This window comes from Enoplosus armatus, chromosome 9 (assembly GCF_043641665.1).
Source record: "Enoplosus armatus isolate fEnoArm2 chromosome 9, fEnoArm2.hap1, whole genome shotgun sequence".
NCBI classification, from domain to species: domain Eukaryota; kingdom Metazoa; phylum Chordata; class Actinopteri; order Centrarchiformes; family Enoplosidae; genus Enoplosus; species Enoplosus armatus.
In genome coordinates, this window is record NC_092188.1 from 20806189 (window position 1) to 20829336 (window position 23148).

Consider the following 23148-nt stretch of genomic DNA (forward strand, 5'->3'; position numbering starts at 1 on the left):
CTTTGCAAGGTTACTGAATTTGCCGAGGGATAAACACAGTGGAGAAAAAAGCTGCCAACTGGGTTTAACAAAGCTTATTGCTGTAACAGCATTTATGAAGACATGTCAATTGCAGCCCCTTTCACATGTAGGACCAGGTCTGAATTTAATGACGTCTAACTGAAACAAAACATGTACATCAGCGGTGGAGATTTCAACCTTCTTTTGCTTCAGTGGAGACGAACTCTTTTTAATACATTACATCAGTATTAGCCTCTAACATCGGTGCAATGTTATTGTCGTTTATACTGCTACCTAACCGCACTGTGCCTCTTGGCTTCTCTTTCTGTCCGTAGGTGCATGCACCGGAACTGAACAACGGGGTGATAAATGCCTGCTTCCTCCTGCTCTTCAAAGACCTGATCAAGTTATATGCCTGCTACAATGACGGCATCATTAACCTGCTAGGTGAAGAATCCCTCCTTTCCCTTTATCACTGGATTCATGAAATGCTCAATGAACACAAGTTAAGTGCCCTCAAAGGATAAGGCCGAGGTTATTATATGCATATATATGTTTTTTCTTTTCAACAAATGGCATTAAAAAAAACAAGACCATCTAGAAGCCATTTGTTCCTACAGTGCTGACGAAAGAAACCTCTAAAAATGGGTCACAAATACACAGTTCTATTTTTAAAAACTGGCTGAAACAGCTGAGCACTGTACTTTTCAGTGAAGGTTACTCAAACAGGAGTAAATTATGCATTTTTTGGGGGACTATTTTTTAGCCCCAGATGGTGGTGCTCTAGAGAATATTTACAGCAGCAGAACAGTGTGTGTGACACAATGGCACGCATGCATGGCTTTGGCTACACAGACGCTGCTTGTTAGTAGCATCAATTCATTCATTCATTCGTTTTGGTCTTTTTGTGGGATTTGACGACAAAAAGAAAAACGTAGAATATCACCAGACATATTGTTTAACTTTACAGGGATTAATGTTTCACCATCTCTCTTGTCCAGAGAAATTTTTCCAGATGAAGAGAAGCCAGTGTAAAGATGGGCTGGAGATCTACAAGAGGTTCCTGACGCGAATGACTCGGGTTTCTGAATTCTTCAAAATTGCTGAGGTAGCCTGCAGAGCACATTGCATCACTGAGTTGCAGCTAAACCTTACACCGCTTGGTAACTGTTGCATCGAAATGTCACTGTTCTTCTTTTACAGCAAGTGGGAATAGACAAAAATGACATACCTGAACTCACCCAGGTAAGACCGACTGAGGCTTTCTTACCTTTATGTTGTTATTGGATCAGTGACCTTTTTTTAGGCTACATACTAACAGAGCATGTCAGTATTGTGTTTTGTCTAACTGTACTGCATGTGGTGTGAATGTCTAAAGCTACCACCTATTTTCTTTCTCCTTCTGTGTTCACCACTATTGCTCCTCTGTGGTAATAATCAGGCATTCACAGACGGCCACACTGTGTTGTAAAAAGGAGGCGTATCCAGCTGTACCCCTTGTGCACTTCTCCATGCAACCAATGAGCTGCGGTTCTTTGGTGAATTGACGGGCTCCTGTGGCCCCCACCTTCTCTTTTCACTTCCAGAGATGCAGATTGATCATTCAGGCTGAGAGTGTGAGTAGTGCGCACAGAGCTAGCTTTGGGGAGCAAACAGCTTAGGGAAGGGTCAACATGTGAACTCTCGTTTGAGTACGCTGAATGGAAGCACACTGCACAGCGAGTGCACACCCGGCAGACAGCCGTCGGGCGCTGTGATGAAGTGCGATGACGTGACTGGAAGGGCCGAATGGATAGGCTGTGATATGCTGAGCAGTGCTGCTGACCAGGCGGCTGTTTTCCGCTGCTAAAACTCTGAGCTGAACATAGTTTTAGTTCAACTGCTGTGTAAAGGCACAGCAGACTGCTATCCTCAAATTGTGCCACAGAGTTTCCAGAACAGCTGTTAAAGATAGTAAAAGATAACTTTTCCCTTTTTTGATTCCTGATTTTTGGGTCACTGACAAATATAAGAGATTCCCAGGATGAGGAACCTGATTTCTCCTGATCCTGGATTAGTCCCAGGCTTCTAAACTCTGTTGTGTTGTGGAAACTCTGTTCTTTCAGACATGGCAGTATGGATGACTTGCATGAAAAGCATGCTGTTATGCTGTCTGATTAAACGGAGAGCTAATGGTATAAAGCAGGTCCACAACATGCCGCATCGAACGTACTGTAATGTATGGCGCTTTTATTGTCGAGTATTTGGAGATGGGGTGTTCGAGCTCCAGAATCAGTCAAATTCTTTAATTCATGTCAAGGGATATTGTCAAAGCCTTGCAGACGTGCTAGGAGAGATGCAAGATTAGCTTAAGGTCAAAGCTAGTTGACTGGATTGTGCTTATTCACTGTCTGTCAGAGTTAGCTTAGCTTAGCATAAACCCTGAAAACAGGGTAAAGCAGCTAGCCTAAATCTATACGAGGGTAAAAAATATATCTGCCAACCAGCACCTCTAATTAACACATTCTAAACTAAATGTGAAAACAACTATTTATGGTTTAATGGGGAGTTATGTGCTTGGATTACCGTACAGATATGAGGGTGTTATCGATTATCTTATCGAACTCTCTGCCAAAAAACACAAAGGTTTCCTGAAAAATTTAAGTATTGCTTCATAGAGTTACTTGAGTCTTGAATTTTACTGAAGTGGTGTATCCACTTTCCTTCAAACTGTCACATGTTCTCCTACATCGGCCCCTCCTTCAACAACGTTCCTGAAAGCATGTGAACAGCAGATACCACAACCCCTCACAGATGGCATATCAACTTTTTGCACTGAGTTGTGGGTTTTGATCGATTGTAGTGGAGGTTTTTTTCTGATGTACTGCCTGTGGAGGAATTGTGTAATGCCTTGCCTCAGTAGTGATGGGTTTCTTTCAGTTTGAATTTTAGTCTTTTAAACACCAGTTCTTTCTTCACTCACAGATGGTTTCTGACACTGCTAATAGGCACTGCACGGCGTCTGGGGTTAACAGTAGTGTCCTCACACAATTACTGACTCAACTGTTCTTGGTTGTTTTTAAGAACAAATTCTACAAAATTGTAGAAAATGTTTCTGTGGTAGCCTCATAAAATGAAGCATAAACAATGAATACATGCTAGGTCAGTGACCCACCATTTCCCACCATTTTTCTTACTAGCCAATGTGCATCAGTGTTTCAAGTAATACTCTGCCATAGATAAACAGGATAACGTCATTAATCTTCGCAGCCCAGCCCACATTTCTTAGAGGCCCCTGTCTTTACAAATGAGACACTGTATGGCTGATAAAATTCGATTAATGTATCTCAATCTCCCAGATCCCTCAAACTGTAGAGGATTAACCTCAGTCTCAGCCACCAATTTCTACTCTTACATCAGCACAAACACGAATATTACCATCTGACTGTCTTCGCCGACGTGTTGTCATGTCATCACTCATGTACACTTGCATGCTATGTTTTAGAGCAGTGAGGAGGAAACACTCTGCAAATGATGGCAGCGTCAGTCATATCAGATCATATTCCAAACATATGCCCGGAGGCCTGTTGCTGTCACATACACAGGGAGATGGTTCAGCAGCGTTTGCACTGGCCTCCTCGGATAGAGAACTACTGCAGTATGTGTCGAAGCGTTTCAGTGACTGAGCTGTTATATCTGTCCTTTGTCTACAGAACAGCCCTCTCTGTTCTTGGTGGTGAGGACAGACACATTAAAGTCTCTGGATGATAAATGGTCTACCCGTCCCTCTGAGTGCCAAGACAAAAAATGAACTGCCTCTCTGCCTCTTGGTCTCTCAAAGTTTTAGGGATGATAGATCCAGGAAATGGAGCTGGGAATTAAGCAAAGTGAATTATTGACTTATTATACTGGCTGAATTAGCTTTGACCTGTCTTAATAAGCCTTTTGGATATTGTATTATCCTTTTTACTGCATGTCGGGAGGTGAGAATGTCCCATTTAGCCTGGTTGAACATGCAGCTTTGCATCGTGGCTGGCTGGAACATTGTTCTCTCTATTATCATGAAGATTCTTTGTTTACCTTTCTGTTTAATTATTGGTTGTGTCCTGCTTTATCCCCCTCTTGGTGTTCCATTTTTTGTGTAACAAATGTTTTATAATTACTGTATTTGCTCTTTTATGCCTAAATACAGTGGTAAGAAATTGGCTATATTGTGTGTACAATAACCAAAGCCTGAGAAAGCATTCAATGCTAACTTTCAGTAATTGATCATTTTGGAAACTCGATGACACAGACACATTTGGTTGTTACGTAAAAAGTATTGATAGCCAGCAGCCCCAGTGATGCAAAACAGCTCATTTTGCATCATTGTGAAGGCAAAGAAATGGCAGGATTGTCAACGTTGGGATTTAAGACCCAAATCAAACTGGCATTTTGGGAACATCAGTTGTTGTTACTCTACAATAAAAATCATAATTAAAGATACTTTCACCAAGAGATATCATGAACACTGAAAATAGCAGTGCGTCTGGCCCTGATCCCAGTGACACACTGAAGCGAAGAGATGAATTAATCGGAGAATAGAGTGAAGTGTTCTCAGTGCTGTCAAGTTGGTGTTGATGAGATTATTCTGAAAAAGGGAGATGATTATCAGGGCACCAGGAGAGGGACACGTGATCTCACAGAACCTATTGATTATAGCATGCTAGCCCGGCACACATCATGCTACCTACAGTATAAGGCCAGGCAAAATATAGACACCCACCTCAGTTGGCTGACATCTATCATCCTTGAGGTTATGCCAGGGAACCCACCCAGTAACCTTTTTAAGGTTTCATTGTGACATCAAACTGAGCCGACGTCACATGAGGTGTCTATTTGGTAAAGGTGCAGCATAGGTTAGGGTTAGGAGGTATGGCCTAAGAAGACTCAACTCAAATGTGGTGGATAGAAATACTTCACTTGACTGTGTGATCCACTGTGTTCTTCTTGTGTTCTGTTCTATTATTATTCTACAGGCCCCAGAAAGTCTTCTGGAGTCCCTGGAGACCCACCTTAACACGCTGGAGGGGAAGAAGCCGTGAGTAGTTCAATACGCGGGCAACCTCTTTTGTTTTTTTTAATCGTTTACCAGCAGTAACACAGCTGGCGCTTCAGTAATCCTGTAATTATACAGTTTAATGGCTCTTGACATGCTGAAAGCCATGTCTGCAGTGATTTTGGTTTGGTGCTTTTACACTAATTTAGCTCTTTCTGTGTGGCCCGTTTGATCTTTGACTGTTACATCAGCCACTACTCTATCTACACTATCTCCCCCTGTCACTTCTCTAACACGCCATTTCCTCTGTCTTTACTCAACCCAGAGAGGATAAGTGAGTATTCTCTGTCAACGAGAAAAGGACTATTTAGGAATATTTACCATCTTTTTGTATTGATTCTATAGAAAATACATCTGAACAAGCAACAGACATTTGAATTGTTGTGTCCCATCATTCTGTTCAAGATGCAGCTCTATAGAAAACATTGTTTTTCTTGTAAACATGTTTTCACGTGTGTGACCTAACATCATTTGCATCATTGTTGTCAGTGACTGTACAATGACGGGTCTTGCCTTTTAGCTGATGTCATTACTAACATAATGTTGTCATCTTACTGTACAGTCAGCCCCGACTTTTACAAAGCTTCAGACGCATGCCGCTCAGAAACATCCGGCTCTTGCTTTCTGTCTGTAATGTTGAACAGCAAAGCTTTGTTGACGAGGAGCCGGGGCCAAGATGCTACAGTATTACTCAGCAGCAGCGTGGATCCATTAATTGCACATGTTTACTAAATGGAATTGCCTTGAAATGCTGCCCGCCTGAAAACACCAAAGTGATACTTATGCTGTCACTTTGCCTCCCATCTCAGTAACAGCCATTATGTTTCAGCATGTACATCATTGAACTCTTTAACTCATGTGCTATCGTTGCTTTTGCAGGTCGCCCACTAAGGTAAGCTATGTTTCATGATAATCATAATGTAGTGGTGATAATGATAGTCTTTATTTATGTATAGCACCTGTCAAAGCACAGTTATTGAGACCTTCACTGAGCAGTGAATGAACAATAAAAACTGAAAATGCTCAATTCGACTTTTAACTTCACCCATAGCAGTTCCTGCTACAGACAGGTAGTGATTCATTGTGAATTCATGTGTTAAAAATCTGTTGGATCACATCAGCTTACATAACCGCGCTGGTCACCATGTTAACGTGAGGTTTGTCTCTGCGGCAGGACGCAACAGCCAACAACAGCTCGCCGGCTGCTGCTGCTGCTGCTGCTCCGCCAAAGCCCGCGGCTCCCGGGCCCCCTGCTCGCCCCGGGCCGCCTGCCAAACCTCCTCCGCCCTCTGTCACCCCCACTGCACCGGCCCCCACCTCCACCACCACTACCAGCAAGTAAGAGTCACTCAATGATATACAAAGCGTTTCAGCTGAGCTGCATCAATATCCGAGCATCAATATTTCATGAGAAATAGATTCTTCCTGTCAGCACGCCCTCTCTCTTTCTTTCTCTCTTTGTGTTTAGTGCTCTCGATGATGGGTTCTTGTTGGATCTAGACCCCATGTCCTCCTCGTCTGCAGGGGGCGCTGCAGCGACTTCCTCCATGACTGGATGGGGAGGTGAGAACTTTCTGCTCTGATGGTTCCCAAAGCCCTGCCCCCCTTAGTTACTGTTGCTACGCCTATCAAGCCTTCTGTTCTTGCAGAGCACATGTGGTGCCATTAACCACAGACCCTTTTACTTTACATTACTGTGGACCATTTTCCAAAGCGCACAGTGAGTTGAGGTCCCTGCAGAGTGATTTTAATACCAATTAATGGAAAACAATTGCTGCTTAGAGGAGGGAGGAAGGAAGAGGGAAATCGATTAAATAAACTACTGTATGCTTTGGAAAATGGTTCGAGTAATATCAGGTATATACAATTTATAGTAAATGAACTCAAACAAACAAACTGTGGCCTTTCAGAATGACTCCCTATAGTAGGATAAAGAAGTGGTACCCTTGTTTATGTTTTATTGGACAATGTGGTTTAAATTACGCAGCATTTCCATTATAAATCTGTTGCTGCTCTTTGGCATGCCCTCTGTTTATCCCCACATCTCCACTGATGCCCTGAAGGTGGACAGAGTCCATCTGTAGCCTAAATTACATTAAGGAGCTTTTAGCTCTATTGGGCTTTACCATTTGTCCATGTCAGTATTTTTTCTGGCTTGTTCCCTATAATGTTGGCAGCTTGCAAATGAAAGATTTCTAAATTTCATCAGTTTATCTCTATGCTTAAAAATCTTCTGTTCACGCTGCCATTCATTCTCTCTCACCTTCTGTCTCTCTCTGTTTGGCTGTTGTGCAGATCTCTTGGCTGAGGGTGAGTATTCTGTTGACAGCACTCTGCTACACACTGAATATGAGAAATACCTGCAGGCACTGGATTGTTCACTATCCAACTTGGCTTTCTACTTGAAATTCTCATTGTCTTTCTGGAAAGCTTTTTTCACCTTTAGCACCCAAATTCCTCCTGCTAAACCTGTCGTCTTTCAGTTTTCAGTCCCTTTGACACTGTCGTCTCCCTCCCATCTCCTTTTTTTCTCCTATTTCTCTCTTTTGGGGGTTGCGACTGGGTCGTGGCATTTGGATTACGGGGTTTATCCACATAGCATCTCCGGCTGCCACCGATGAAGCCTCTGAAGCTCTCCTGGCGGAGGGAGAGTCTGCTGACGCTGATGCTGATGATGCTGCCACTGCCGCCCCTGCAGCTTCTGCTCCCACAGCCGCTACCACTGCCGCTGCAGCCGCACCGGCGCCTGCCTCGCTGCCCGTCTCAGCTCCCGCCACCACCATAGCTGCAGACATGGACCTCTTCGGAGGTCAGTCTGGTCCGAGGATAGGATGTAGACCAGGATACACAGCATGGCAGCTGCCTGCTTGTCTGCAGCGAGCCCACTTAGTAATTTAGTGGTAGCTTTCCTTTTGTATAAAGTTAGGATTTGGTTATCTCTCCCTAAACGTTGCATTGCAACCACTAATTTATGCATCATAAAACTACAACTACAGGCCGTCAGATTACACGTCAATGTGATGTATGCATTGTTTATATGATATCTAAAGATTGATGAGAATCTGACCTTAAGGTGCCTGCATTTGTTGATGCAACATTACAGTAGAAACGTGAAAAAACTGCTAGAAACAAGTATATATAACACATTATGACACTTCAGTGAGCAGATGGCACCATAGCCCCAGTTTGTGCCTCTCATGTATTATCATTGCATTTGAGTCACAGAGCTAAACGTCAGTTTTCATAAAAATGACTACCTGGCAATCTTTGAACAACTCAGAGGGTTGTTTAACAACACTTCCTGCTGTTTTGAAGATATTTCCAGAAACCTTAAAGACTCTAATCATGTGGATGAATAGATATTATGTCTGCTGCACGATGCAAAAGATTTTAAACCTGTTTTCAAGTGTACATGACATATTATTATTATTTTAGCATTATTTTGTGTGAATAACTAAAACATTGGATAGAAACATCAGTGTATTAGTTTTTACTACGGTTATTATCTTTGTTTGGATTAGGAAAAAGAGGCACAACTTGAAAAATGGGTTAAAAACCTTTTTTCTCAGGCAGCGGAATGCGTATTTCAAATAGATGGTTAGTTGTTAAATGACCTTCTGGACCAGGCATATATTTTTCAGAAAATCAGATGCTTTGTGTTGTGGCTCAAATGTAATAGTTTCCTCTCCTCACCTCTTTCTGATGTTGTTACGTCCTGCTTTGTTACAACCATGTACACTAACGTGCTGACGTAATGTCAAGCTTTCACACACACGCTGTTTTGCATTGAGTACAGAGCAAAACATGTATCATTTGTAGCACATCCCAAAAATAGGAGCCAGTATTGTGGATTACCTACTTTTCTGTGGGTTTATTCAAAGCCGCACTAATGAGTTTTGACATGAATGTGTTTTAAACATTCATCAGAGTGTTTTGTCATAATCTTGTGCACCTCAGTAAACCCACTGCAATGTAATTAATCTGCTATTATGACTTGTATTTTAGGGATTTGCTTCTTTTTGCCTTTTTTTGTTTATCACCCTTAATGATTTTCTCCCTACTGGCTTACTAACAGTTTCATAAATATGTCAAGATGATGAGTAGCTGGATTTCATCTAATGATATTTTGGCTTTATGATATTAACCTCAGGCCTAACAGCAGAATCAAGTATCTGCTGAAAAGAGCAAATTGTTTCACTCTCCAGTTTCTTTGTCAAAGAGAGACTTTCCCTCGTCCACCCCTGAACTTGACATCTTCCCTCTTGTCACAGAGTACAAGAAACTTGTGACAACGTGCTTCATTTCACAAGCCCGCACAGGTAGTGCACTCACTGAATGCAGCATTATGCAGCCCTTTGAAACTCACCACGTGACTGATGGCACAATCAGATCATTCACCGCAGTGGCCGGGCTGCATATTTCATGTATTCTCTGCTTTTTTCCTGATGCTGACCTCTCATCTTTGTTTCCTGTCCATTCCATCTGTTTACTCATCTTTTGTTCTTTACATCCATGTGTCTGTCGGTGTGTTGGCCCGGGTGTTATGTTTTTTGCGTTCCGGCTGTTTTCGTCTGCAATACCCTAGATGCGTTTGCACCTTCCCCAGGAGACGGTCCTGCTGCCGTGGCTGCGGGCCCCGCTGCTGATGCTTTTGGTGGATCTGGTGGGTGACAAAACAGCTTTTTGTGCAAATGTGTATGTGTGTGTGTGTGAGTCTGAAAGCTGTCCTTGCTTTTATTATATTATAAAGCTGCTTCTGCTTCCATAGGAGACAGTAGAACAACATGCGCCCTCAGGGCCTACTGTCTCAACCCGAATCCTGCTCTAATGCCCTAGTCATGGACCCTCTCCTCCCTCATCTGAACTACTCTTCTCCTCCTAATATTCACCCAGTAAAAAGCACAATATAGCCATTATTAACCATAGAAGAATTAATACCATTTGTTTTTTACACCCTAACCCTGATACTACCTGATGATGATTATACTAATCATTGTCAAGCCTTTTATCGTTTTCTTTTATTTTTCAATAACTCCATTTAGTCTCTCTCTTTGACCTAATATATATAGCAGGACAATGACCGGAGCAATCCATGTAATGTCCGGGTAATTCTTTCTTGCAAATTTGAAAAAATGAAATGTACTCCTTTGCGGTACATCAATCTTTTGCATAGCCTACTTACAGTAACAGACACAGTTTATTTAAGATGCTTGAGCATTAACTTACTCTGCGCCCACATTTGACCTCCTGTATTAATCAGAATAAAAAGGACACACCAGGTTTTGAAAACTTTTCCAGTCATGAGGAAACATGTTTGTGCAGACATACATGGTCACCACAGGATGACTCCTACTGACTTTATTGAGCCCCTGACTTTTCATGTTAGCACCGTCAGCGGGTGAAATTTGTCCAATAGTTTGTTTTGTGATCAAATACCTGCAAAACGAATAACATTCCTGTCAGCCTCAGCTGTACTTCAGCCAACAGTAGCCAGTGTTACCATGCTAACAGGCTAAAGATGGGGACCTCTGTAAACATTACTATGCCAAACATAAGCAAGTTAGCCTCAGTCTGTTTTCTATTATTGACTTGGAGTGTAAATAATTATGCAGGTAGAAACTTTGTTTCAGTTGAGTCATTTAATAGACTGAATAAGAAATAGACATTTCATACAAAATTAATCTAATTGGTAAAAAAGAAAAAATGAAGTAGTGACAGAGTAGAAACAGCTACTATATGTAATTGTAATTTAAAACATGATTTTAATTGTCTCCAGCACTGAATTGAGCTATTTTTAATAGCATGAATGAAGGTGCTGTAGGTGCAAGGTGCTTTTTCTTAATAGCATATCCTAGTTTTCTCATTTTTATACAATGCAAGCGACCCAATTTCACTAAACCTCTTTTATGCAACGGTGTACCAGGGACACATGGATGATTTGGGTGTTCTCATGAGTTAAAAGATTAGTCAATGGGTCAGTCGACCAAAAAATATTCGACACTAACTACTGTAGTTATTAGTTGCTGAAGAATTGCTGTAGCTTGTGGATGCAGTTCTGAAGTTAATGAGTGACCGTGTGCTTGGTTTGCTTTCTTTGTAAGGTGCCTCACAGAAAGGCTTTTTACAGTGTTTGTTGCTTTAACAAACCCTCAATCCCCCCTTCCCCTTCCCCATCCACCCACCCACCAACCCCTTCCTTTCTTCTCTAATCATAACCCCCCCCCCTCTAACCCCTCGACATCACCTGCCTGCTGCTCTTCCTGAAGACCCCTTCGCTACGACAGAGGGGAGTGCAGACATTGCTCCAGAGCTGGACCTGTTCGCTATGAGGCCCGCCGATACGGGGGCCACCGCCATCATCCCTCCCACCTCTAGTGAGGCGCCGACCATCGTCGCCCCCATTGCTGCCCCCGCTGCCCCCACCCCTTCTTCCACCACCACCACTACCACCACAACCACCATCGACACCACCACCATCACAGAGTCTGCAGCTGCCCCGACTCTAGATATCTTTGGTGGTAAAGTCCTCTCGCTCTCATTATGCCTCTCACTGCATTGCCCTGCATTATGACGATGATGATGATGATGTAGGATTTGATGATGATGATGACTGTGTTGCTCTTGCTAGTGGTGATGATGACACTAGATAATAACCTGCCCGGTCCCTACATTTCAGATTTGTTTTTTCTGTTTTCCATGAGGCCTTTCCTTCAGATACAGATCATTTGATCGTCAAGCATCTTGACCTCCTCTGCAAAAAATGAAATTGTGTATGCTATTTTGAAAGTGAATCCATTAATGATCTATTGTTTGGGGACCAAAATCTTAAATGGACATTTATCTCTATTTGTTAACAGGGGTGGCTCAACTTGTTTTGATTATTAACCTAATACTAACAAATAGACTGCCAAATGTTAGAGTGAAGAAAACAGTTTTCTTCTCCTGCTTGTGACCGATGTTTTAGATGCTGACAGCAGAGAATGCTTTATCGTAGCTTATGCACTTAAGTTAAAAGGGAATATTGCTCAATGTCAGAATTTGGTTTGTACGGACGTTCAGGTTCCCCACAGGATGAATCCTCTGACTTCTCATTTAGCGCCGTCATTTGGGTCAAACTTAAGATTTGTCCAATATTTTGTATTGTGATCAAATACCCTGGCTAATCAAAAGTATCCAGTGTCAGCATGCCAACAGGCTAAACTAAGATGGTGAACACCAAACATGAGCATGTTTGAATATTAATTGTTAGCATGCTGACTTTTTTTTGTGATTAGCCAATTTCAGCATGCTAACAGGGTAAACCTTAGATGGTGAACTCTGTAAAAAATGCTGAAATTTGGCAATATACCCTTTTAACTTTTGCACTGTTTCATTTTGCATTGCACTGAACTGATACACGGCAGCTTTACCGTTTAACAATCAAAATATCTGCTCTCTCTGCTCTCCCTCATCTCTCTTCTTAACTCATCATTGTGTATGCACTGGACTTGAAATCTGAATGTACATATGATTGTTTGTCCTTGTTCTTAGATATGTTTGATTCTATGCCTGAGCAAAGCCCTACCACAGAATCCAAAGCTGCTACCACTCCTAGCGTAGACCTTTTTGGTGCAGGTACAGGAGTTGATATCCATTTCTCTGTGTGTGGAACCTCTTCATCTCTTCTGGTTTCCATACCTCCACTCCTCCTCTGTCAACTGTTTCTTTTACCCCACACGTCTTGGTTTGTCCCCCATAGTGGTATGAGAACTGTGCATGTAACCCACTTGTCAAGTCTTGGATTGTCCTCGTGGCTGCTTTCTATCTACGCTGTGTCTTTTTACCTGCCACGCTAATACTTTTCTTTGCTTTCCCGACCTCCGTGGTTTTCTTCTTTCTCGTATTCTGCCTCTCGCTTGCATTGGTAAATTAGACCTTCCTGCCGTTTCACGCGGCCCCTCTCCTTTGCCCGAGGCGGCTCCGGCTGGAGACATCGTGACTGGTGAGTTAAGCTGCTTTATCTTTACTGCATCACTGTTTTCCCCTCCTTTTTATATTGAAGTGTGCAGCCAGTTTCAACTTGTCATGAAGTTGTTTGCATGGTGCTGGTGTCTGCATGCAGATGCACACCAGCCCTGTACTTCCAAAATGGTGCACGCTTCAAGGATGTGGATACACAGTTCAGATGCAGGAAATGCCGGCTTCCTTCCTCTCTGCATGTCTGCTAGCCTTAAAGAACAGGCATAGTAACAGTGCATGAGCAAATATTCTCCCCTTGGAAATAAAGCTGTCGCTGATGAATGTAGTCATTTAATTTTGCTTCTGTCTTTGCCCGTCTCTCTGTTCAGACTCATTTTCATCTCCAGCTCCAGCTACAGCTCCAGCTCCAGCTCCAGCTCCTGCTGCTGCTGCTGCTGCTCCTGCCGCTGCTCCTGCTGCAGCTCCCGTCCCTGAGGCCTCCTCTCCACCCAAAGCAGAGCCTGCACCTGTCATTGACCTGCTGGGTACTGTACCTCAGAACACACATGCAGATCTCTTTACAGCAACACATGCTGCATACAAATTGTTGAATTTCAACAATCGTTTGTGCATTTTATCATTTTACTTTTCTCTTCTGTGTGTTTTGAATCATCCTCAGTTGCTACAGTAAGTTCATGGGTGAATGTTTGTAGCAATGAGTCTGATATTGTACAGATGTGGTGATAGATTGTAGGTGTAAGTGAAAAACTAATTTCAGCAGTTTCTGGATTAGACTGCAGACACATCATAGATAGCAGACAGTAGTTGGCAGTAGCCACCAGTTACAATCCCAAAAATAATTATTGCACTGTGTGTTTGTGTGTGTGTCTCTGTCTAGGTGATTGTTTTCCTACAAAATTTTAAAAACAGGAGGTGTTAATAGTTTTTTGAGGATTTTAGCATTGACTTTCATCTGTCTTGGCATCGGAGTTGCCCGGGTGGGCCTGTTTTTTTTTTTCTCTTTAGTTGCGTTCTTTCCTCATTAAAAACAATGGGAATTAATAGAAATATTGTCAATATTTCCATTTCAACAATATTGTTAGACGGAATTCAGGGATGGATTGATTCTTTTTTTCATTAAACTTTTGTGAGAGGCTGCTGGACCTGTTGCTAAACCGGCTTATGCATGCAATTTGTAATTTAGCATCACAGTTCGGCCTCCACACATGTCATCATAATGCCCTGGCAACATAGTGAATCACATCTTGTTTATAACCAAATACCTGAAAAACGAATGACATTACTATCAGCCACAGCTTTACTTTGTGTTTAGTGCTAATTAGCAAATGTTAGCATGTAAGCACACTAAAACTAAACAGAGCTGCCCTCCTGCACATTTTATACCAAATCCAACTCCAGGACAAATAAAACAACATGTAGAAATGAAATGGTCTCAGGTGTTTGCAGTTATTATACTATGGTATGAAAACAGAACTGAGCATACAATATGTACTGAGGTAAACATTCTTCCCAGAATAGGAAAGGTCAGACGTGACTGGAAATCTTTCTCAAGCTCCACTAACCATTCTTTTTCTTCATTTCATTTGACATTTATGCGCTTTTTATTTTTATTTCAATCATTGTTTTGCTTTATGAAGATAATCTTGTCTCCTACCCCCCACTGTGTCCCAGTGTGTGGTCCAGGGCTGACCTCTCACCCCTTTCTGCCCTCCATGCTGCGCTGTGGATAACCGGATGGCCCTGCAGACTCCTTCGGCAGTCCTGTGGAGGAGACACAGAGCTCTGCTCCTGGAGGGCCTGGAGACGACCTGCTGGGAGGTGAGACTCCCCTACACTCAAGTATTTTCATGGAAATTATGGCTGAATTAGAAAGGCTGAAAGGACCAGCAAAGTTTGATAAGATGTCCGCTGTCTTGCAAAAAGTTTTTTGTGCTGGCAAATGGCTGACAGAAATGTTTTATGCTGATTAAGAAATTATGCAGTAAGTAATGATTGAGACGCATTTGTCAAATTAATAATGACACAGACTTGGCAGGTCTGGTTAAATATTGTTACACAGCAGTTCCAAAGTGACTTTGGACTCTGGAAGGGACTTTGGAAATGTCTGTAAGATGTCTGTCCACCACGACCTCCTGGTGATGTCATAGCCAATCCAGTTTCTGTCGCTGTTGGATGGCCAATAGACACATTAAAGAATAGGAATAGGAATTTTCAACACACGCGACATACTCATACTACGCATGCAGACAGACATCCTGCTTGCATGGTAACATTTGTGAATATACTTTCACTATACAAAATGTGAATGTAGGACCTCATGTGCATCCAGGCTGTTAGTCATGATGAGTCACGTGTGCATGATAATAATGCGATTATTTATACACACACTATTACTGTCTACTGTTTCTATAGGTTCTATAGGGATCTATAGGTATCTGGGGTGGAAAAAATAGGGATGCACACTCTTTATATTAATAAGATCTGGTGCTGTAACCGGTTGAGTAATGTGCCTTATATTTCTCTGTACTGTTATTTGCTGCTGCAGTGGCCGGCTTTCCCCACCGGGATAACCAAAATGCCTTTAAGATGTCTCATGTGCCATCTGTTGTGTCAATAATCATATTTAATGTGCGTTTCTCATGAAATGAGGGTGAGTCTGAAAACAGTACCACATTTGATGTTACAATCCTGTCTGTCATCCCCTCAGGCCTGATGTCCCCCACCCTGGCTCCCACTGCTGCCCCAGCTCTGGCTCCAGCCTTGGCTCCAGCTCTGGCCTCAGCTCCGGTGCAGAACGACCTCCTGGAGTCAGGCTTTGACGTTCTGGGCTCCCTTACCTCTCCAACACCCCCTGTACCCGCTGCAGCACCAATAGTGCTAGCTGTACCAGAACCTGCAACCACCACACCGGCGCCCTCTGGTGGCTTCGATGCTTCAAGTAAGTGGATCACAATGTGTTGTAGAATATTTCTTTTCCCATTTTTTTGTTTCATTTGAGTAATCTGTCTCATTGCCACGCCTTGTGAAATGGGAAATATAGGAGAATCTTGTTCATATTTTCTCAGGTCTTCTGCTTGACGTGCATTAATCTGCTCTGGTTCATTAAAACTGAGCTACCTTAACCATGACTCAGTTATCTCTTCCTGCCGAGAGCTTCACTGCTGCATGAATGGCACACTGACGTGCTGCTATCACTGTCCTCCTTATTTCTGCTGACTGCTTAACTCAGCACTGCTGCCTCTCTCTGGTTTTTCTGATTTTCTTCTTCTCAATTCCATCTCTTGTACTTCTCACACTCTCAAATGCTGTGCTTTCTCCACCTCCTGCTCACCCCACCCCCCTCTGCAATCTCTCTTTCTTTCTTTCCGCTACACATTCTTTCTCTTCTGCTCCATTTTTATTTCCCTCTTCACCCTTATCCACACCCCTTCCACTCTGCTGGGTCATTGCTTGCTTCTTCTAATCTGTAATTGGTGAGTTCAACCTCGCAGTGCATCGCAGCATGTGCAGTTTGGACAAGTCTCCCCCTCTGCATCTTTGCATGTCACAGTATGACCCCTGATTGCCTCCTGCATGGGACAAGACTCAATGTATTGTTGTTTATGTTTGTACTATGTATATTTATTTGTCCATGGTCTTTTAGACCAGTGGCTCTTATAGTAACCACATGCCACCAAGGCCCGAGTCTGCAGGTTTTCATTCTGATCCTGGAGCGCTGCAGCATCACATTGTAGTGAAAACCCTCGCTCTTTGGTTGCTGCAGTGGTCAGAAACATAACAGATTTACTTTAAATGCATTTATAGAGCATGAAACCTTAACTGTAAGTATTGGTTTGAGGGTGAAGGTTCAGCTACACTGTCTCTACTCACAGTTTTGCAAAGATTTTCAGTGGTGGAAGCCTGTTGATGAGGCCCCATGAAGCCTCGAAAACAATTAAAATCAATACTTATCCCATAGTGTATTGATTTCTAACCAGGGGTACTTGTTCCCCAGGGGGTACTTTTGCAGGAATATCCACATATTGAGTCACCTGAAAACTATGTGTTGTGATTGTGAGTGCTTGAAAACTAGTTAGCAAACAAACAGAGAAATCTAAACAGAATAAATAGCTAAATGTATTAAACAGTTGAAATAGTTAGCTAAAAGTAACGGATACGTGGGTCCAGCTTCTGTCAATCCTAGTGGTAGCACAAATTAAAATTCGACCGAACTGACAGTTCATTGTATTAAAACACTATTGTTTTATATAATTGATAGTGTTAAATAACATCCAGTATAAAATCAATTCAAATGAACACGTTTGGAACATGACTGTTGGTGTACTCGAGTTCATCTGACAGGGCTGTGGGGGTACGTCAGACAAAAAAGGTTGGGGGCCACTGCCTTAGTTAATACACCCTCAACCAACTCTCAACAACACAATGTGGTAGTGGTTAGCTGGAATGAAACCCTGTAAACTCTTTGGCCTTGATGACACCTGGTTCAAAACCAGTGCTTTCTTCCAAAAGCAGCCAGTGTTCAAGTTCCTGAGATGTGACTCTGTAAACTGGCTGAGCAACAAGCCAAAGGAGTGCAGTTGCTGTGATTGTGTCCCTTTGAATGCTCAAATATATTTACAGTACAGTCCTACATTGTGCATGTGATGCACAGCTGACTACTGATGCTGTCACAGCTGGATTGTCCCCTTCACCGTACCGTCTGGTCTCACATCTGCCCTCTACCCGTGTTATAGCTAGATTAGGGATTTGCAGGTTTGTAATCCGTGTTGTTTCTCTGATGTGTCGCCATTCCCACTCTCTCCCCAAGTGTTTGATGGATTAGGCGACTTGCTGATGCCCGCCATAACACCCCAGAGCACCGGGGGCAGCACCGCTGGAAGCACAGCAGGAAGCATGGGAACCCCTGTCGCTGCGGGAGGCATTGCAGCCGCAACCCCACCTCCTACCAAAACCATCGGAGGAGACCTGGACTCGTCACTGGCCAACCTGATTGGAGGTAGACTGCAACTTTTCTTGTCTGGTCAGCCATTTCCGTTCATGATGAATACTTAAAAAGAAATGTAACTCGTTCTTCTTTCTTTCTTCTATTCAGACCTTGGAGTGAAGAAAAAGTAAGTGTGTGTTTCATGATGCTTGTGTAGGCTTATAAAGGGGCGCAACACTCTCAAAGCTGATGAAGGTGTCTAGGTTTCAACATCATGCCTTCAATTTGTGTATTCATTTTTGTTCTTGAGAAACTGTTGCACCTGATTTTATCATATGGGCTGCTAAAGTTTTTTTTCCTGAAAGTTGTTTTGAGTTCATTTTTTCAGTTTTATTAAATCAAAGCCACCAAATGATGAATGTGTTTTTTTAACAAATTATTTTGACAAATGTCAGTAGAAGTCCTGGAATTTGAATTGAATTAGAATGATAAGTGAGTGTGGGGAATCTGTGCCTCTTTGTGTGTAGATGACTGCACGTCCCATCTGTTAACCTACAACAGATTTTCTGCAGTCACCGCTCCAAGCATGAGCAATATAAAGGGCCTGAGGTGTATCCTGTGTTTGATCTCCTTTAGGGACCCACAGAGTGAGAAGAAGCTGACAGGAGGCGCCAACTGGATGCCACAGGTAGCTCCCACGAGCTGGGGCACACCAGGAGCCCCCATGGTAAGAACACCACGGGCACCACACCCCCCACCTCATGGTAGTCTTATGAGTCTGTGTCAGTAGGTACTGCTTATAAGATGTAGCCATCAACATACATTTTCAGTTCTCTCACAAATAACAAAGATAAACCCTCTTACCCTCCTCTTCCTGTCTCTGTAGGCTGGTGCCGCCCCCGGAGCTCCACCAGGTGGAGCTGCACCTGGTGCAGCCATGGTGCCACCAATGAGTGCACAGCCTGCGTTTGGCATTGTGAGTTTTATTTCATTCGCTGTGCATTCTCTATATTTTTGCTGTGCAGCTTTTCAATCTGTAACTCAAAACTATGCTATTAATCTGCATAGCTTTCATAATTCTCAATCTGCTGCGTTGTCCCTGTTTTACCAGCCTCCTGCAGGAGGGCCTGGAGCTCCCATGATGCAACCCATGATGGGGCAGCCTATGATGGGACAGCCCATGATGAGACCTCCCTTCACTGGGGTGGCTGGAGCTGCACCCGGAGCCGCTGCACCTGGAGCACCGGTAACCGCAACTAAAGCTTTTACTAACCAGCAAGGCCTTACACCCATGCACGCATCCAGTAAACCACTCACACACACCAGTCATCAATATGTTATTAATATCAAAATGTTTGTGTAGATATGTTTACCTACTGATACATTTCTGCTCAACGTATAATGTCCTCAATTCCTTTCTTTTTTTTCTCAGCTTTCTCCTGGACCTGCAAGCCAGAGTCCCAAGAAGCCCAAGGACCCTTTGGCAGAACTCGACCTCAAGGACTTCTTATAACGCCCCAGGTGGGAGCTCAGGGACCATACAGCATGGAGTGTAATGGAATTTCTTAAACAAATTGGTGCTGCATTTTTGTTGTTATTGTTTTTCTTTTAATTAGATCGACCTCAAGATTAGCTGAGCAAATTTCCAGAGTCATTTCATTTTTTTAGACATTTATTAAAGAACAGGAATGGAGACTTCAGCTTTAAAAAAACAAACAGTTTTTGTTTTAGTGTTTGGTAGAAGTTGTTAAGCTCAGTTAATGCCTGTCACTTCATCATGCCTACTGTGCACTACAGTGTAGTACCTGCAGATGGAGCCGGTGACCTATAGTAAATAATCATGAGATTTCTCCTGCTGATTGTCCATTTTAAAATAAGGTTGGCTTTATTTGTACTAACAGGCTTCATTTTCATGTAAACAATGAGTGGTTTTGCAAAGTACACCTCTTTGCATTTAAATGGGATATTAAAAATGAATTATTAGAGTGGTTGAACCACCCATCAAAAGTCATCCTGCTGTGTAAACACAGCATCAGTATTCATGGAAAACAAGACAAAAATGGAACCACTGTCTGTCCGCTTTTAGCAGAGACCTTGCACTTGAACCACATGTCTCTTACGTTGAAATGTTCTCTACTTCCTGTCTTCCAGCTGCTTTATTCTCTGGAGCAGGGCCCTCTCACCTTTTGCCTGGTGTCTGTCAACATCTCAGGATGCCAGCGAAGTTCAGCTACTCAACCTCATAAGAGCCTCTTTTCTCCACCCCGCCCATCAACACCCCACCCTTCTCCTGTGTGATGTCGTAGCACAAACTGTGAAAGTGAACCATAGTGGATTATATATATATATATATATATATATATATATATATATATATATATATATATGAGGAAAAAAATACAAGCGTGTGCTTATGTAGATGTACTAATCTTTTGTCTAAACAAAATCACTCAAAACCCTGACAAAAAAAAAAGTCCACAAAAGTAAGTGAGAGAAAGTGAAGGCGTATGTGTTTAGATTTCTTTTTAGTGTTGAGTTGAATGATGGATGTGCTTTGGTGTCCTATGCTCCACCCACCGCCCCATATGTGTCCCCGCCTCCTTATAAAGGGGGAGGAGCTCTTCTTTGTCCCTCTCTGATCGGATGAGAGTGTTAAACGAAGCCCCGGTAGATTTTTGGAGAAATATGTCGTGTGTTGTTTACAGAAAGGTCCTCTTTGATGTATATAGATTTCTCTGGCGAGGATTACGTCTCTATTCTGTATGTCTGTTGAAGAGAAATATAAATGTGAATCTGACATGAAATTGTAAGAAGTCGTGTGAGTATCCCTCTATTTCCCGTCATCTTTTGAAAGTATTTGGAAACAAATATGAATACAGCTATATGACATATATACTGTATATTAAGAAACCACTTCTATGGGCTTCTGAATCATACCAGACCAGGAAGTGATCCTTTTTGGTTGTTTCTTTTTTTTAACTTGTGGCTCATTTTTCTATGTTTCTTTTTTTGTCTTTTTGTCCGATGTTATTTATATGTCCTGTTTCTTTTAGAATAATCCCCCAGACTGCTGTCAATATATGCTGGCATTGCTATTAAGGAACATATCTTACAACTTACATCCAGAGAAAATGTTAGTTAACCGCCACAGAGTTAAACTGTCCCTCAAAAGAACTGATGAAGTGTTTATCTGCGGTTTTGACACTACCCATGTGGATATATGCCTGTTGCCTGTGCTTTCATTATAACTATGACCAGGTCAGTATGGTTATTTTTGTATTTAGTGTATGATATTCCATTGCCATACCAAACTCTATGTTCAGACAGATCAAATCAGTACAAAAATGAAGTCACATTGATATGTGGTTTGAAACAGAGATCCAGATTTCAAAGAATAGCAGACAGCCAACATGGTGATCCAGCAGGAAGCACTTTAGTGGCTTTGCTCACTTTTCTCTGTTACTAGAAAATCCCATCACAAAAGTCAGAATCAGGAACATATTAAAGGTAACCTGTCAAGTTGTTTTCTAAACAAAGTTGTGTTTACATTCACTGTTTTTCACCAAATGAACTTTGCGTCATTGTGTATCATTGAGGCCTAACAAATGTTTTGAATTTACTTCCTCATAAAAAGCAGATTTATTCTGAAAACCTACAAATCTACTTTGTTTACCAACAAAACAGGGGCCCTCTCATCAAAACATTGCCTCATAGTGCCACTAATGGTCAAAGTCTCCACAGGGTACCTTTAAGTTCCATGTTGCTAACCTGTTGCACCCAGTGCTGTTGGAAAAAATAGGCCAAGTGACAGTGTGTATGCCTGGACTGCTGCTTTGACAATGTTATAATTACAGCAAATTAATGAAAGCCACCTGAAAGTGTAGAGGCAAACACTGAGATTTGACAAAAAATTCACGTTTGATTACTTTCTGAACATAATTTTTGTTCAAGTGGTTTTAGTAGATTATTGCTGACCTTTGGCCCATTGTCAATTCAACAGTACATATTGTAAGTGGCCACATGGGAATAATGTGTACAGGCCACTGTCCGTCCAGCCATGATCTTGTTCCCCAAAAGCATCTTAACACAAAGCTCCTCTGTTCCCGCAGACTTAGGATCAATATGTTGATATGCATTTGGACAGCTGTATAACACCAGAGACCCCAGTCCTGTGCTGTAAACCAGACTAATGTAAAGCTTACTCCGTGTGTTGTCATTTCAGTGGACTGAATAAGCAATTGGTTGTGAGAATCTGATGTGATTCAGAGAACATAATGGGAGATTATTAACATTTTTCATGACTGAATTAAAATTGTATTTTTGTTTAGTTGTAAATTTATTTTATTTACGATGACCCTCCCCAGTGCATGTAAGCCCTTTGAGGTGCAATAAATTCAATGACGGATTGAACTGCCCATGAAGGATTTTCTTTTCTTCCATATCATGAAGATTATAGAAGTGTCTGTCAATGTTTGAAGGAGTGTTTTATGCATTTATGTCCCACCACATCATCAGTTCATGACTGTTCACCAAGGCCAGATTACCAATTTGGTAAAGTGGGGAAATGCCCTAGGCCCTGGACCCTCATGGGCCCCAAAAGCCCAAGGTGCATTGCATGTCATTTGGTTTTTGGTCATTTTATTGAATTATTGTCAAATTTGTTAGGAGATTTGCACCACTTAAGTACAATATGGACTGCTGCATATCCTGTGTCCTGTGGTTTAGTTCATTAGATAAATTTTTGTACATATTCCTATTTCTGTCAACCATGGCGAATGTAAGTCCATCATTAATATAAAAAATATCAAATTGTGCAGCTTTAATAGGAACGTGGAGGCAACAGGGTACAAACACAGTGGGCCGTGTGTTGCCGTGGCACAAGGGGCCCAACAACAAACTTCTTTCCCTTGGGTCCCCAAACAAAATATTCCAGCCATGTTGTTCAGTGGTTTGACATATGGTGATGCATTAGTTATTGTTGAGGTAGTAAGTGAAACATTTTTTAAATACTATAGTAATTGTTAGGTAGTGGCCTCATAACAGCTGTTATCCACAAACCAGTCTACAACAGTAGAAATCATTTTATGTAATTGGGATCATCATCACAAACACACACACACAAGTACTAATCTTGGTTTAATGGTTGGTAGTCTTCAATCTGCATCATTAATTTCAGATATTTGGTATT

General features: G+C 42.1%; 1 protein-coding gene across 3 annotated transcripts in view; it reads left to right on the top strand.

Annotated features, from left to right (window-relative positions):
• The window catches only part of LOC139289852 (clathrin coat assembly protein AP180-like), a 41953-nt gene extending 22480 nt beyond the window's left edge, over positions 1 to 19473 (top strand). Inside the window, exons 6-28 of one of the 3 annotated variants that reach the window (XM_070911495.1) lie at positions 336 to 447; positions 1002 to 1108; positions 1204 to 1245; positions 4998 to 5059; positions 5343 to 5351; positions 5957 to 5969; positions 6252 to 6415; positions 6546 to 6640; positions 7373 to 7387; positions 7677 to 7886; positions 9663 to 9740; positions 11344 to 11595; positions 12608 to 12691; positions 12990 to 13058; positions 13405 to 13560; positions 14783 to 14854; positions 15744 to 15974; positions 17844 to 18032; positions 18129 to 18147; positions 18597 to 18687; positions 18847 to 18936; positions 19072 to 19206; positions 19393 to 19473. In XM_070911495.1, coding sequence (XP_070767596.1) covers positions 336 to 447; positions 1002 to 1108; positions 1204 to 1245; positions 4998 to 5059; positions 5343 to 5351; positions 5957 to 5969; positions 6252 to 6415; positions 6546 to 6640; positions 7373 to 7387; positions 7677 to 7886; positions 9663 to 9740; positions 11344 to 11595; positions 12608 to 12691; positions 12990 to 13058; positions 13405 to 13560; positions 14783 to 14854; positions 15744 to 15974; positions 17844 to 18032; positions 18129 to 18147; positions 18597 to 18687; positions 18847 to 18936; positions 19072 to 19206; positions 19393 to 19473 — 2376 coding nt within the window. The remainder of the gene's footprint in view (positions 1 to 335; positions 448 to 1001; positions 1109 to 1203; positions 1246 to 4997; positions 5060 to 5342; positions 5352 to 5956; positions 5970 to 6251; positions 6416 to 6545; positions 6641 to 7372; positions 7388 to 7676; positions 7887 to 9662; positions 9741 to 11343; positions 11596 to 12607; positions 12692 to 12989; positions 13059 to 13404; positions 13561 to 14782; positions 14855 to 15743; positions 15975 to 17843; positions 18033 to 18128; positions 18148 to 18596; positions 18688 to 18846; positions 18937 to 19071; positions 19207 to 19392) is intronic. The other 2 variants (XM_070911496.1, XM_070911497.1) reach the window with 2 other exon arrangements.
• Positions 19474 to 23148: the final 3675 nt, after the last annotated feature.